The 17,721-nt window shown below is 39.9% G+C and overlaps 1 protein-coding gene across 1 annotated transcript in view; it reads right to left on the bottom strand.

Annotated features, from left to right (window-relative positions):
• The window catches only part of LOC124594686 (phospholipid-transporting ATPase ABCA3-like), a 543,403-nt gene that overhangs the window by 53,944 nt on the left and 471,738 nt on the right, over nt 1–17,721 (bottom strand). The window contains exons 24-26 of the mRNA XM_047133052.1: nt 15,860–16,058; nt 11,217–11,404; nt 145–315 (exon numbers count right to left, since the gene is read on the bottom strand). Coding sequence (XP_046989008.1) covers nt 145–315; nt 11,217–11,404; nt 15,860–16,058 — 558 coding nt within the window. The remainder of the gene's footprint in view (nt 1–144; nt 316–11,216; nt 11,405–15,859; nt 16,059–17,721) is intronic.

The raw sequence follows: 17,721 nt of genomic DNA, 5'->3' as shown, positions 1-17,721 counted from the left end.
TAACAAGGTGAAGACATTATACTAGCAATGTAACAACTGTGTTCATGTGACAGATGGAAGTTTTAAATTGTCTGAAACACAAAAAACAGTTCAACAAAGAAGAACTTTATTACCAACATACTCATGGATGAAATCATTCCATACCTGTGGGATGTAAGAACTATGCACTTTCCTTTTTCTCTTGCATCACAGATAACATTCCACAAGTGTCTTCTAGCAACTGGATCCATTCCAGCAGTTGGTTCATCTAAATAAACAACAGATGGATTTCCAACCATTGCAAGAGCAGTGCTGAGTTTCCGTTTGTTTCCACCACTGAAAAATAATAAATTAATAAAATATCTCACAAATGTAGACAACCTCTTAATTAAAATAATACAAAAAATATGTAATGACAAAACATACACATGACAATTCAAAAGTATGTGTATACACTTTGTGGGTGTAATGTATGCATCAAAATAAGAGTAAAATGTTAAATAAAGTTTTGTCCAAAATTGCTTTATTTCAGAGTATGAGAATCCTTGTGTGAGTATAGTTTGAGCATATCAACATTGTTTTGCAGTGGACATTTGGCGTGGTATAGTAGACAATGAGCTCCTCGGACTGCACGTTATTCCACAGCATCTGACTGGCAGAGTATGTAGACAGTCTTTGGAAGATGAACTGGGTGGTCTGCTTCATGATGTGCCAGAAACCAGTTCATGATTTATCCACGACTGTGTCCCTGCACATTTCAGTTGGGATGCACGAGAGTATCTCAATGTCGCTTATCCTGATGATTGTATTCCTCATGCAGGACCAGTTGGTGGCCCACCAGATCTTTCGGATACTAACCCCCTGACCCTTTGGGACACATCAGGGAGCATGTGTGAAGCACAACCACAGCAGAAAATTGAAAATGGCTGTGCAACTGTGCAGAATGGGATGAATGGAGCCTGTAACATTCTGAGAGCGGTCAGATGTCAAGCACATCACTGTCTTCATCTGCATGTACATCATTTCAAATATGTTCCAGGGTAAATGTACAGTACATATTTGTGTTGAATTTCAGGTCACTTTTTGTTATTTCTTTCTGAGAAGAATTACTTTTATGTTGTTTGTGTTGTTCTTACGATCCATACTCTACAGCATAACAATTTCAAACAAAACTTTTAACATTTTACATTTATTTTCATGTATACATTACACCTGCAAAGTACGTACAGTTACTTTTGAATCACCTTGTATAATAATAAAACAAAAGGTTAAAATTAGCGGTACGCTTTCGCAGAATTTTACAACACCCAAGAGCCTGTTAGACAACAGAATTAGAAATTACAGAGTGAACATACGTGCATCATTTACCAGATAACTGCAACCATAAATAAGCTTACAATATATGAAATGATAATTAAATGGACACCCTAGCTGCAAACAGGTGTTGATATACTTAATTGGGGACATGTTGAAAATGTATGTCCCAACCGGGACTCGAACCCAGGATCTCCTGCTTACATGGCAGACGCTCTATCATCTGAGCCACCGAGGGCACAGAGAATACTGTGCCTGCAGGAACTTATCCCTTGCATGCTCCCAGTACGGGACTTGGTAGATTAATCTGCCACGAGTAATGAGTATGATGGGCAAACATCTAGTAGGCGCCCTACGAATGTAGTGGTGTGGACATGTTAGGAATGTGGGTCTCACGGGAAGAGTGCAAGGGATAAGTTCCTGCAGGCGCACTATCCTCTGTGCTGTCGGTGGCTCAGATTATAAGAGCGTCTGCCATGTAAGCAGGAGATCCCGGGTTCAAGTCCAGGTTGGGGCACACATTTTCAACACGTCCCCAATGAAGTGTATCAATGCCTGTTTGCAGCTAGGGTGTCCATTTAATTATCATTTCATTTCTAGCAAAGCTGCGTGGTCATCAAGGGTAACTGTTCTTTTGGGAACAGATACTACCATCATATATACAATATATGATGTATACTGCCAATTGGTTGCATAAAGTTAATTGCAGATTTCAATACAACTAAGGGTATCTACTTTAGAAGCAATAAAGTCACACAACTTACATTACATTACAATGAAAAGCATACATTATGAGCTGAAATTCTCAGGTCAAATGGCAGAAATCCTCCACGAAAAACAGCTTAGTATAAGAACAGACACTGAAAAAATGTAACCAATTGGCTATATAAGTCATTTACTGAAAATATGTCATTTACTATTTGGTAGGCACCAAGTCATCACAGCACTATGGGGAAGATATAAACTACATAATGTTTGTCCACAATACCTTGGCAAATCTACTGGTGGAAAAAAATCAGTGCTGGTAGAAAGATATTCACTTATCTCTAAGATTGCAAATGTTAAGCTGCCCCAAACATAAAGTATTACCGTGCACACTGTTAAGGGTAATAGTGCCATGACCACAGCAAGCAGCCAATGCTGCCATCCCCTTACTGCTTTCCCCTTACTGCTTTCCCCTTACTGTTCCTCTCCTGTTGCAGTCCTGATGCGGGTCAAGATGCATGTCCTGCTGTTTTCAACAGCCACTGTGTGAATTGTCTCACTTATGGTGGACAAACAGTATGTTATCAATTAGCAATAGAATAGTGTGCCATAATGATACCTCTCTCTGTCGTGGCAATTTGAAAAGCTCTGTGAACAAAGTTATGGCTGCGGCAGTGTGATTCCACGAGGGCACTGTAAGTGAGACAGCCACGACACCGGCACTGGTGTGAGTCATTGTACGAGACCAGGTGGATGTGTCGGGCAGAATTTGGAGTACGATCGAGCAAATAACATCGGAAGGAACTGTGACGTAGCACTGAGCAGCCACACAGGACAGATCTGACCAGATGCCCGGATAGCCGTGGTCTAGCCGGTGGCCGATAAAAAAAGTGTGCTGTCCAAACAGTGGAAGTATGGCACACCCAGCACTGTTTGTGATAGAGCAGGCTGTTTCTGGCAATTTCTGGAAAGCACAGATTGAGGCAGTGTCTTGATCTGTGTGAGTGTACTGTCATACAGCACTCACCTCATTTTTGGTGCATGTTGTTGTATGAAAGAACAGACGGCATTTCTGGTGTGTACACAGGTTCTTATTCTGTGGAAGGGCAACTATTTACTGGATGGCTTTTAAGCCTTTTTGTAATATATTACCTTTAATTCTGAGCACTTGTATTGTGATCATTTTGGCCAGTTCTGTTGTAGTATGTGAAGATTATCTTATAGGTCCATAACAGAGCCACTAAATTATATGTGATATGTGGGGTACAGCACAAGGCAAATGGGAGTGTTATTCTTCCCCCTGTACTTAAAAATTTCGCAACTCTCAACTATGTAAAGGAAAGTCGTGTATGTTGAGAACAGGAATATTTACTGGAAACAAAAAGGATGCGTAAACTTGTCACTATGAAAGATAACAACAGAATAAAAATATTAAAAACTAAAATCACAGAGTTCAATAGTGTGTCTTCTCAGACACGGAACAAGCACGCACATCAGCACCCCAGGCAGCAATTGCACAAACTTCTTTGATGTAACTTGGCGATCAGCTAATTCCACTGTGGAATGTGGGATCTCCACCTTTGTCACATCAGCACCCTGCAGAGAAGCAGAACATTGTCTGCTTCCACCACCCCTGATGCCACCAAGAAATCCTGATGAAAAATGAATTTCTTATCCTCAACGGACCGATGACCGTAGCAATTTGGTCCCTTTACTCCCACAAACCAACCAACCTTATCCTCAAACCTTGTCTCACCACCATTCCCCAAATCCCTCACCATGCATACTAACCTTACATCCACAGAAAGAACCACAGTCCACCATCTAAAAACTGATCCCAATCTTATAATCCTACCTGCAGACAAAGGCTCCACCACCATAGTTTTGAGCCACAAGGATTACGTGGCAGAAGGACTCCGTCAGCTGTCAGATACTTCCCTTACAAACCATGCCACAGTGAGCCCATTCCAGCAATCCAGCACGATCTCCAGTCACTACTCAAATCCTTAGGCCCATCCCAGAACATCTCCACAGAGTCCACCTCTCTACTTACCCCTACCACTCCCCGCACTCCCACCTTCTACATGCTTCCTAAAGTCCATAAACGCAACCACCCAGGACGCCCCATTGTGGTCGGTTACTGGGTCCCCACTGAGAGAATCTCTGCTCTCATAGACCAACACCTTCAACCTATTACCTGGAACCTATCCTCCTATATAAAAGATACCAACCATTTCCTCAACCGACTCTCCACATTTCCTCTCCCTTTACCACACGGTGTCCTGCTCATCACTATTGATGCCACCTCCCTGTACGCTAACATTCCTAATGCCCATGGCCTTACTGCTATTGAACACTACCTTTCCAGATGCCCTATGGATTCCAAACCAACAACCTCCTTCCTAGTCTCCATGACCAACTATATCCTCACCCACAATTATCTCTCCTTGGAAGGCATTACCTACAAACAAATCCGCAGTACGGCTATGGGCACCTGCATGGCACCATCCTATGCTAACCTATTCATGGGCCATCTAGAGGAATCCTTCCTAAAAACCCAGAATCCTAAACCCCTCACCTGGTTCAGATTCATTGATGACATCTTTGCTATTTGGATTGAAGGTGAGGACAGCTTATTCACATTCCTCCAGAACCTCAACTACTTCTCCCCCATTTGCTTCACCTGGTCCTACTCAACCCAACAAGCCACCTTCCTAGATGTTGACCTCCACCTCAGAGATGGCTACATCAGTACCTCTGTCCATATCAAACCTACTAACCACCAGCAATACCTCCACTTCACAGTTGCCACCTGTTTCATACCAAGAAGTCCCTTCTGTACAGCCTAGCCACCTGTGTTGTCGCATCTGCAGTGACGAGCAGTCCCTCTCTAAATATATTGAGGGTCTCACTGAAGCCTTCACTGACCGTAATTACCCTCCCATCCTTGTACAAAAACAAACCTCCCGTGCCTTATCTTTCCAGTCTCCCACCACTTCCCAAAGTCCCACAGTCTGGCCACAGAGGAGCATTCCCCTCGTAACTCAGTACCATCTGGGACTGGAGCAACTGAATTACATTCTCTGCCAGGGTTTCAATTACCTCCTGTCGTGCCCTGAAATGAGAAATGTCCTACCCACTATCCTTCCCACCCCCCCTACCATGGTATTCCGCTGTCCGCCAAACCTACACAATATACTTGTCCATCCTTACACAATCCCTGCTCCCAATCTCTTACCTCATGGCTCATACCCCTTAATAGACCTAGATCCAAGACCTGTCCCATATGTCCTCGTAACACCACCTACTCCAGTCCGGTCACTAACATCACCTATCCCATCAAAGGCAGGGCTACCTGTGAAACCAGTCATGTGATCTACAAGCTAAGCTGCAACCACTGTGCTGAATTCTATGTAGGCATGACAACCAACAAGCTGTCTGTCCGCATGAATGGCCACCAACAAACTGTGGCCAAAAACAAGTGGACCACCCTGTAGCTGAACACGCTGCCAAACAAGATACCCCTCATCTCAATGACTGCTTCACAGCCTGTGCCATATGGATCCTTCCCACCAACACCAGCTTTTCTGAATTGCGCAGGTGGGAACTTCCCCTGCAATACATCTTACGTTCCCGTAACCCTCTTGGCCTCAACCTTCGTTAGTCACTGTCCTCACCCATCCAGCCCCCTCCCTGTTTTCACCGCCACACACGTTAACAACTTCAGTTCCTCTTCTTCCTTTGTTGTTATTTCCTATGTTTCCAGTATTCCCTCATTTTCTCCCCATGAAGTCTCTTCCTTTCTTCTGTCCATGTTGTTCCCAATTTTTTATTTCTTCTGCTTTGAAAGCCTTCCAAATTTAGTACTTTGTTTTTAAAACAGTTTCTTTCTGCTATTTCTGATTCTTTGATGTTGTTTCTTTCAAGATCTTTTCTTACTTCTGTAATCCATGCTATTGTTGATTTCTTCTTCCAGAAATATAGGAGTATTTGTTTTGTTAGTCGATTTCCATCCATTCAGTAGAGATGTCAAAAAAAGGTTAATCTTCATTTGGCCATTACTTCAGATATCTTCTCTATATTTTTGTAGATCTCCTCATTACTTCTTATTTTCCAACAATCTGCAGTTTTCATTGCACCCATTATTTTTCTAATAATCCTTCTTTCCAATACCTCTAGTTTGTCCATCTTATAGCTTATCGTTAGGCATTCAGATCCATACAAACATTCTGGTCATACCACTGTGGTGTAATGTTTTAGTTTTGTTTTTCTAGATATACATTTCTTGTTGTAAATATTTTTGATCAAACTATATGCTCTTTCCATTTTGTTAATTCTTACTTCTATTGCAGATTTTTCTAATCCATTCTGTTGTATAGTTTTCCAAGATATTTAAATTTATTTACTCGCTCCATTTTACCTATTTGTGTTTCTATGTATTTTGGTGCATTTTTTATATTTGTCATGAATTTTGTTTTTTTAGCTGAAATTTTGAGACCAGTTCTGTTTGCTAATTTTTCCAGAATGTTTATTTGAGTAACTGCTTCTGAAAGTATTGCGAAATCATCTGCAAGAGCCAAGCAGTTCAGAGCTATTGGTTCAATTTTGTGATTTTTTAGCTCTGAATTCCAGATCCTTACAATTTTTTCTAGAACACAGTTAAACAGTAAAGGTGATAAACCGTCACCTTGTCTAACACCAGTTTTTATTTCAAAAGGCTGAGATACTTCTCCCATAAATTTGACTTCAGATACTGTACCTGTTAATGTTTCACGAATTATGTTTGCTAGTTTTGATATAACACTAAATTCACTAATGACCTTATCTATCATTTCTCTGCCTATACAGTCAAATGCTTTCTCGAAATGTATAAATGACACTAGTATTGGTTTGCTGGTTAACATTCTATGGTGAATTATTGACTTTAAGTTAAAAATTTGTTCTGCACAGGATCTTCCCTTTCAAAAACCACCCTGATATTCTCCTAGTTGTTTGTTTAAAGTATCTACCACTCTGTTGAGGAGAATTTTTGATAATATTTTGTATGCCACTGGCAGAAGTGACACTCCTCTGTAATTACTGACATTTTGTTTGTCTCCCTTTTTATGTAGCGGGTCGATTAATGTTGTTTTCCATTCAACTGGAATCTTTTCAGTTTTCCAAATGTTGTCAAAAAGCAGCTGTAGATCCTTTATGATTTTTGGTTCTGACCACTTCAATAATTCTGCTGTAATTGAGTCTTCACCACTTGCTTTATTGTTTTTGAGTGTTTCAATGGCTTCATGAATTTCTAGCTCTGTTGGCGGGACATCTTCCTCTAGATTTTGAGGTGTCACTGGAAATTCTAATTTATCTGTTGGAACGGGACAGTTTAACAACTTTTCAAAAAAAAAAAAAAAAAAAAAAAATTGCTAAAATTTCACAATTTTCTTTATTATTTAATCCTATTTTGCCATTTTCATCTTTGAAACAAATACTTGGTGCCTGAGATCCTTTAAGTATATGTTTAAAGGTTTGATAAAAATTTCTAGAATTAATTTTGGTGAAATTTTCTTCTATTTCAATAAGCTGACAATTTTCAAAGTTCCTTTTGATTTTCTGGATTATTTTTGATGTTTCTTTTCTTTGTTGTCCGAATTGTTCAAAGTCTTCCTCTTTTTTCAAACATCTCCATTTTTGAGCTCTTTGTATTAGTGCTTCTTCACAGTCCTCATCCCACCATGTCTTCTTTTTATTCTTGGCTAATGCTTGTTAATGTCTCCATGTTACCTGTTTGTCTGAATTCCTTCACTGTAGTCCTGAGTTCAATTATTTCTTTGCTAAGGCATTGCCTTTTCTCTGCTGCTTGAGTTATTTTCATCTGGAGCTCACACCAATCACCTTCTTTATTTGTCTCAATTTCTTGTCTAAATTTTTCTATATTTTCTTTCGTAATATTAGCTGTAGTGGTGTTGTATCTGATCACTTTCATGGTCACCTTTTTTGGTTTAGATTTCTTTCATTTTTATTTTTATTTTTATTTCTCTCCTTTCCGCAACTTACCTGCTCCCCCTCTGCACCTTCTCACCTACCCTCCGTCTAAACTGCAACACTTCACTGACGCCACTCCCACCATACTATCCCTCCCCCTCCCCGCCCCAGCCTCCTCCTTACCCCCACCCAGTCGCCACTTCCATCATGCACTGGCGCTGCTGCTTGCAGTGTAGTTTCAGCTCTCTGAGGCTGCAGACGTGTGTGCAAGGTGCGCTTGCGTGAGTGTGTGTGTGTGTGTGTGTGTGTGTGTGTGGGCATGCGTGTGTGTATGTGTGTCTACTACTGACAAAGGTCTTAATGGCCGAAAGCTTTGACTGTGTGAATCTTTTTATTGTGCCTATCGCAGCTCAGCATCTCCGCTATATGGTGAGTAGCACCTTTCCTTCTCTTGTATTGGTAATCAAATCTCTGTTATTTCCACTCTTGACTAAATCTTTCAGTGTCAATTATTAACTATGCTATTTCCTTTTATGATATGAATTTGCTATGGCTCTGTTTATTGAACTGGTTTTTACTTCTATTCCTGACTGCATGTAGTAATTCTGATGCTTGTTAATGTCTCCATGTTCCCTGTTTGTCTGAGTTCCTTCACTGAAGTCCTCAGTTCAATTATTTCTTTGCTAAGGCATTGCCTACTGTGACCTTGTTCTTTTGGTCAGGTCATTTTGGGGGAGAATGCATGGAATATATAATAATAGAAATGCATCATACTTTTCATTTGTGCTTTGTGCATGCATTATTTCAGTCAAATCTTCTTTCCTGATTATTATTTTAAAAATGTTCATGTTCTGCATATTTATAATACTGACTTCTCTCTTGTCTCACTTTGCTTCTGTTTTTGAGCTCCTATTTTTGTAGATGCAAACTATGAACCCACAATGATCACAGATTTCTTTTTGCAGAATTTTGCTTCACATTCACTATTCTCAATATTAGTGATAATGTTATGAATGGTGGTCTGACTCCAATCAATCATTCTTGTCGGTACATTTATTTTTATTTTCATATTACATTGTCCCAACTGCATAAAGATGTTTGTTTATTTACAGGTGAGAGGTTTCGACCACTGTCCTAGTCATCATCAGACTGCTTGCTCCATGGGAGTCTGCTGAAGCTGGCAAGGAGCAGGCACCGCTCTAGAAGACTTGTAACCACTGCTTTATATCCCACTATGATAACGTTTCTTTCAATTCATGTTTTGGTTTTGATTCTTTATTCATATCTATGTTGTAGTCTCCATATATTACAACATCCTTCATTTTAAACTTCTGTAACAATTTTGATAGTTTTTTCAGAAATGTTGCAATGTTACCACTTGGAGACATATATACACAGAAAATTCTTAGTTCTTCACTCATTATGCCAGTAATTTCAAATTTTTTTTCAATGCATGCTGGGGGGTTTATACATTCACAGCATTCAGTATCTTATAGACTAATAATTTTCTTATTATATGTTGCAACTCCTCCACCTTCATATTTTGAGCTACAGAAATAATTAATCAGATAATAGTTTTTTATTATTAGACTGCATTTGGTCCATGCTCAATAAGGCATAATAAATCTGGTTGTGTTTAGTTCAGTAGCACTTCTAGTTTTCTCTTGTGTAGGTACTGAATGTTTCAATGCAAGACTTTAATATTATTTTCCTTTTGATGACTCCTGAGTTGTTGAAAATCTGTTGTACTTATAGTTGGAGACTGGCTGTACTTATTATTGTTTATCAGTCCTCCTTCCCTTTTGTTGGCTGTGGAATAAAAAATCATTTGCAAAGTAGTGAGGGACTGCCCATACTCTCTGCAAAGTCCACATTGGTTTCCTTTCTACTAGTGAAATTTATGAAGTTGCTGCCTGTTGCTTTTCTTTTTTCTTTTTTTTTTTACTTTGATGTATTTCACATTCTTTTTATGTCATCGTGTGTGATGGTTCATTTATTACATTTCATGGTGCTCCAGCTGGTTCTTCTGTTGACACATTGTGATCTACCTGTTTTGAACAATGTGATGGCTCCAATACTTCAGTTAATGCTGCACCTACTTCTTCTGTTTTTGGGTCAGTGTGATTTTTGTCATTTTTGCAGTGTGATGGTCCAGTTGTGAAAGCTTTCTGGTCTTTTGATTTTGTAGGAGATTTTTCTTCTGTCCATACAGTTATTCCTGTGTTATTTTGTATTAGTGTTGTCTGCATTTAGCTTGTTATTGTAGACCGTAATTCCCTGCATAGCTTCTGTCTTCCTCCTCTGTTTATGTGTCATGTGAAGTCTTGTCTTCTTAGCAATCTGCTTACATCAAATAGTGTGATACTTGTGTGTACTGTGTTTCTGATTACCTCATTTACAGCACTTCTGAAAGTATAGGTCTTGTTCATAATTTCTACTGTGATTTGCTCTAGCAAACACTATTAGTGCACCTTCTATTCCCAGGCATTTTATTTTGTTATGAATATCAATGATAACTTTGTTAAATAGTGTACCCGGTTTAACAAAGGTCACTACAGAGAGAATGTCTCATGATACTCATTTAAAATGCGTGCACAGTTTTTGTCACTTTCATCAAATAACACGTGAATGTTAGTTACGTGCACAGCCGCTGTACTGTGGTTCTATTCATGTTTGTCCTACACTTATGTATACTGGGGTGTCTAACATGTCACAGTCATCGGAACAGTATTGGCCTACTTCTTTGGATATAAGGATGAACTGACCCACCATCTGTTGCACTTGAATAATTTAACTATTCTTTTAGAGCCTTCAAATTGTCATTACGATGTGCAGTTAGAGCATCTAGTTGCAAAATTTCATCTTTCATTTGTTGTTTCACCTTGAATATCTGCTCGTACAATTTCATTGTCTATTTGTCTAGTTATGAGTCTGAGATTTTCGTTTAACACACAGGAGCATGTAGACGATCATTGTTTGAACCCCACACTGACCACTTAATGTAACGAGTACCGTGAAGAGTCATCAGCTCCTCCTATCCAATTTTAACAACACTATCCTATTTCATCAGAGAGAGAACAATAACCTGGAGATATACGACAGGTAGGAAAATACCTTTGTGCATCCAGATTCTCAACAAAACTCTGGGAATTTATTTCATGTTTAATTTGCTTAAACAAGAAGTGAAGAGAAAGGGAAAGAGTGACAGAGACATTGAAAGAAGACACTGAAAAATTCTTTTCACATACCTGTACTCCTTAATTTTCTTGTGGATGTGCTTTGATAATAAAAGCTTATCTCCCCATTCACTGATGCTGAATTTAGCATCATCATAGGTTAAGCCCCTCATAAGACAAAACATCATCAGTGTTTCATATCCTGTCAGTTCCTCTAAAAGGGCATCAAACTGTGGACAGTATCCGATTTCTTGGTATACCTATTGATGGAAAATTAAATAGAAACAAAGTATTATAGTCATCCTTACTACACATTATAAACATAGTTTTTTGTGATAGTTACCTGTTTTTGTATTAGTTTCATTTTACTTAATATTTTTAAGCTGAAATACTGTTTTGAAACTCAGGACAAATTTACATGTCATTCCAAATAAACATTCCAACGTCATCATCCCTACCTCAAGTTTCCCACCCCTGCAATCATTCTCTAAACTGTGCACCCACCCCCTGCCACTTACTCACCTCCATCGCAAGACAGAGCAACATGTGAAACTTTTTATGTTCTTTATAAACTAACATGTGATCACTTCAAAGTGTTTTATTTACGATCTTCCAGATCAGTCATGTGTAAATAATGAAATAAAATCTGCTAATTATAATTTGCAAAAATATGCAAGCATTTCAAAAATGTTAACTTCGTGAATGCCAGTATAGCAGAAACTTCACTCACATAATGGACTGCACCTAAACAGTCTTCATAAACTATACAGGGTGGAGAAAAATTGTGTCCTTAAATTTTAATCCTGGATAGCTGATGCCAGTAGGAACCAAAATTACTAATGTTGTGTAGGTCGACAACACACCATTTTTAAGCTATGGAAACTTGGCGTCTTGCACTCGATTGGCCGTGGGATTGCCATGTTGCCATTCGTCGGCTGATGGGCAATTCACATATACAAACGTCCTTCGCCCCGTCACTGCCCCAGTAATAAAACCTGAGAACTTGTCAATAGCCTCTCTGACCACTGAGACCTCCTGTTTGATGTAAGCCTACCATATTTAATATTGCCTTCCCTCTCAAGAAACATGTAATTAGAACCCCCAGGAAACCTGAATACAAAGGATGGATAACACAAGGGACACTCACCTCCTGTAAACCTAAGAAAAAATGGTACATGCAAAGTAAAAGTAACAGAGACTCTAATTTTCTTAATTATTTCAAAAAATACAAAAAAGTTCTTCAGAAAGTAATATCCAAGGCGAAAAATCTCTGAGTCAACCAGTACATTAAAAATGAAAACAAAATGAGTAGTAGAGCTGTGAGGAAAGTTTCAGTGGTGCTACATGAACAAAGCCTAAGCAATCACTGTCCGATTTTATAAAAGAGAATGGGAAAAAAATATCAGAGACTAAAGTATAAGTGAATTGTTTAATGCACATTTCACAAGTAACATAAGCAATCTTTCTTCAGGAATGGCCAAGCCACAAAAACCTTTGAAATAGTGCTAAAAAAATCAGACAGGTCACAAATCTTAACACTAACATCAGCTGCAGACTTATAATTATCAGAGAAATAAAAATCTCATACTCTTATGGTACTGATGGTTTGTCTGACCATTTAATAAAAAGTATTGCCACAGAAATCCCTGGGCCCATTTGTGATGTAATAAACAGTTCATTGAGCAATGGCTGCTTTGCTGGACTCTTCAAAATCTCAAAAGTCATCCCATTTTTAAAAAGGGTGACCCACATGATGTAAATAATTACTGGCCAATACCCATCCTACCAGCAGTATCATCAAAGGTAACTGAAAAAGTCCTGTACAGTCACGTGTTAGAATTTCGGTATAAAGAAAACTTATTTTCTGGATACGAATATGGGTTTCACAAGCACAGATCTGTTAATGATGCCCTCTTTGCTCTTTGCGACCAAATTTTTTCTTCTTTCAGTCACAGAGAATTCACCCCTGGATTGTTCATTGACCTAACTAAAAGTATTTGGTTAATCACAAGATACCACTTCAGAAACTACACACATATGGTGACCAAGGAGTATGTAATCAATGGTTTGAGCCATACTTAATGAATAGGATGCAAGTAGTTGAAGTCTCTAGCACTAGCAAAGAAAGAACTTGCTCTAACACAGGCCTGATTGCTTGTGATGTGCCACAAGGCTCTGTTTGGGCCACCTTCTCTTTCTGCCTTTTATTAATGATCTTCTCCTGAACCTTCCTTAAACTTTTCCTGTGCTATTTGCTGATGATATAAATCTGTTGTTCAACAGCACATCAGTGCAACAAATGGGTGACCATATATCAGATACAATGAGTAGGCTGCTGCCCTGGCTCCACAGAAATAAACTGTTGCTGAATGCAAATAAAACAGCCCACATGCACTTGAATCCATAAAAAACAAACCTACTCAAACGACCACAACAGTAATACAAGGCCATGAAATCGATCAAGTAGAAGCAATGAAATTTTTGGGAATCTGGGAAGATAACAGTTTGAAGTGGGACGTGCACAGAGATAAAGTACTGAATAAGCTGAACAGCCTATGTTATACATTTAGTATTCTCAGCAAACATGCAATATAGATACATTAAAAACAATGCACATTGGCCTAGTTCATTCCATTTTAACATATGGCATCCCCTTCAGGGAAAGGCTATTAGAAATAATGAAGCAAGAACATCTTAGATCATCAGCAAAGCCAATTTTCAAAGACTTGAAAATTTTACCAGTACCCTATATTTATATAATGGAAACAGTCTTATTTGCTAAAAAAATGGGGGCAGACATGTGCACAACACAAGAATAAATTTGAACATTCATCTGCTGTCCCCGAGTCTAAGTAGGTGTCAAGCTGGCTTCCTATGACGATAAGGAATAGTGAAGGGCTCTCACTCAGGGAAAAAGTAAAAGAACTACTTGTCACACACTCCTTTTACCCTATTGTTCGCAAATTTGCACTAGCTCCTTCCCAATAAAATAAGAACACAAGATCACTAACTGTCAAATAACACATTAAATTTATTTTTACCTAGTCTTAATCTTGTTTTATATACTGAAATAAATTGACTGTAAGTTAGTTGTGCTAGGACTGCATAGAAATAAGCCTATACATTTGTACTTATTGTAGTTTCTTAATTCCCACCATGCATTGTAAGCCCATATACACAACTGTTAGTTCACATTCTTAGAATTCCCCTATTTATATTTAGCTTTTCGACAATTTTTATGCCATAATACATCTAAGCTTATGCATCTGAAAATATTTAACTTTAATACTGTTTCATTATGTCCTATAAAAAATGAAACAATCACCACACAGTTACTGTAAACCATGTCATACATCTTTGTACAATGTACAAGCATTGCCCAGAAAGCACCACCTCTTCCCCCCCCTCCCCCTCTCCCCCAGCTGAAAACAATACTACGAAAGCGAAATGTTACCGTTGTATTATTTGAAGTCTCCCGAGTGAGCGTGCCATGTTTCTGTCACTTCCGCCAGACAACGTAGCTGCAGGACATTTTCAAAATGGCGTTGTAAGTTATGTACGTTACAAGAAATGTGGCATTGAATTTCTCACTGCAGAGGCAAAACTGTGTGGAATATTCACAAACACTTGTGCAAAGTCTACGGAGCATCTGCTGTTGATAGAGGTACAGTTAGTCGCTAGGCATGGAGGGTGAAGTCATCAGAAGGCGGTTTGGTGGAGCTCCACAGTTGGGGAGACCATCCACGGCTGTCACACCTGACATGTTGCAGCGAGCTGATGTCATTCATGAGGACAGATGCATTACAACTTGGCAGTTGGTGCTGCATTTGTCAATCAGCAAAGGAAGTGTGGATGCAATTATCTGCACTCTTGGATATTCAAAAGTGTGTGCAAGATGGGTGCCACAATGTCTCACGGTGGATCACAAATTGCAGCGAAAAAACATTTGTCTTGATTTTTTGCAATGTTTTGAAGCTGAGTAATAGGCCTCCTTGTCCCAGATTGTGACAGGTGATGAGACCTATGCTAACCAAACCAAAATGACAGTCAATGGAATGGTCGCATTCCCACTCCCACAGAAGAAAAAATTCAAAGCAACTGCTTCCACCAGTAAGATCATGACTACCGTGATCTGGGACTGTGAAGGTGTGAGTCTCATTGATGTGATGCCACGGGGTGGTACCATTAATCCAGAAACATATTTTGACACATTAACAAAAATGGTGACTTCGATGCCACAGCAACACAGGAGATGTTTTGTTGCGACACGATAATGCTCGTCCCCACACAAGTCCAAGGACTGCTGAACACATTGCAAAACAGGGTTGAACAGTGTTGCCCCACCCATCCTACAGCCCTGACCTAGCCCCTTGGACATGCACTTGTTTGGGCCATTAAAGGATGCCATTTTTGGACGATATTATGGGAACGATGAGGAGGTGACTCATACAGTGAAACACTGGCTCCACCACTAGGTCAAGGATTGGTACTGACAGGGCATACACGTCCTTGTTTTGCACTTGAGGAAGGCCATAGAAGGGGATGGAGGAAACATGGAAAAACAAGGTCTGTAGATAAAACACCATTCTTTCGTGTGTGTGATTATTATGTTCAATAAAGAATTGTTGAAGAATGTGGTGCATTACTTTCTGGGCAGCCCTCATACAAAACAAGATGCCAGGGACCATAAATAAATAAATAATCAACTACTGTACCTTCTTCATATTTGATTTAATGCTTAACCCAATGACATAAGCATCACCATATGAGATTTTTTCATCTCCTGTTAACATTTTGAATGTTGTTGATTTTCCTGCACCATTCACTCCTAGGAGACCAAAACATTCACCTTTTCTTGCACAAACAGATATTCCATCAACTGCCAGAAATTTGCCATAATATTTTGTCAAGTCTCTGGAAAAAAAAGATGGGAGGGGTCAGTAACTGAATAAGAGATTCTGCAGTTTTTAAACAAAGAACTAATAATGAAATACGAAAATATATGGGGAGTGAAAATATTCAAACACATGCATTCAATTTATTGGACCTCGTATATTGCAGTAGTAGCTGAAAATGTTCACTTATTGACTATAGATTTGCAAAAACAAGCAATTCTTTTAAGAGCAAATACCAAAGTACATCAATCACCATTTTCTTGTCTTGGTTAACACAAATGTAACTATTAATATACAGCATCAGTTATGGGAGAGGGTGGGGGGACTTACACCTGTGTCAAGTTTACGCAATAAATAACATTTAATAGGGTTTAATATATAAATCCTATATTTTAATATCATGTTCATCTTACAATGCTCACAGAGTTTCCCTTATGGGAATGGGATCAGTAATCGGGATACAGAAAACTTAATTCCCATATATGCCATAGCTGGAATATATTTACACTTGATACTGCGTCCATACAGTACGAAGAATAACAAAGAACTGATTAAAGTAAAGTTAAGATGGAGGATCAACAGAGCACCTAGACTTCACAGATATTAAGTTTTGTGGTTGATATGAACTATCGATGCCACACAGCCCCCCCCTCCCCCTCGCAGTATGGAGTACTACGGATGTCCAAGGGCGAGGGCGTGTGGGCATGGATATCGGTGGAAATCGTGCTTGTAGGCAGGCACACCACACGTACTTCCATCTCGAACGAGGTGGGTCGTGCAGGCGGAACGGCGAGAGGCAGGTCCCCTTCGTAGTCAGTCACCCACCACGGCTGGATGAAACGGCGGCCGGCTGGGGGGTAAGCGGGCGGAGCGGTTGACGACGTGGTGGAGGTGTGTGTGGCCCTTAAGTGCATAGAGCCATCCATAGAAATGAAAGCACGCAGAGATGCTCGGTCACACTCACGCAGGAGTGTGAGGTTTTGTGCGATGTTGACATGTAAGGGACTGTCCGATGGCGGATCCTCAGTATCTGTCAAAAGAATGAGCACTCGGCTGTCGAACGTCACTATAGAAACATTGTTCACTCGGTGCTGCGGCACACTGCAGGATAAACTGATAGTAGGTGTGTGTGTCTCTGACGTTGGAGGTGAGGGCACGAAATCCACGCAAAGTGAAACAGGGGGCGAGGTCGGAAAACTAGTGAACGGTGGCGAACAGTCTTCGGCGGAAGCGCTGTGCGGTGAGTTTGATGGGAGCTTGTCTTCGTTCTCGATCAAGGATGGATCGTTTGCAGAGTCCGACTGTGGCAGTGTGAGACCATCAGGGTCGACAAAAGCCAGTTTCAGGCGATGCAGAGAAACTGTCTGTGTGTGGTCTTTAATCACGATATCAAAAGTTGTGTCCTCCCGCCGCAGGACCTGGTAGGGGCCAAGATAATTACGTTGAAGAGGCTGTCCTCAGGTGGGTTGCAGAACGCTTCTGCCAGTGGTTTGTGATCACTGAGGATGACAGCACGAGCATTTAAGCATCTATAATCGCCCACAGTCGAAAACATCCATCGTGTTTGGGGGCAAGGTGGATTAGTGAAGACCAGTTGCCGTCTGAAGGTTGCAGAACACCTGCTGCCAAAAGTTCATTAATCTGCTGCCGGGCCGCACGCAGCTTGATAGGGTTGAGGCGTC

This window comes from Schistocerca americana, chromosome 2 (genome assembly GCF_021461395.2).
Source record: "Schistocerca americana isolate TAMUIC-IGC-003095 chromosome 2, iqSchAmer2.1, whole genome shotgun sequence".
In the NCBI taxonomy this organism is placed as follows: domain Eukaryota; kingdom Metazoa; phylum Arthropoda; class Insecta; order Orthoptera; family Acrididae; genus Schistocerca; species Schistocerca americana.
The sequence above is the reverse complement of the archived record's forward strand: the minus strand, read 5'-3'. Positions and strand labels throughout refer to the sequence as shown.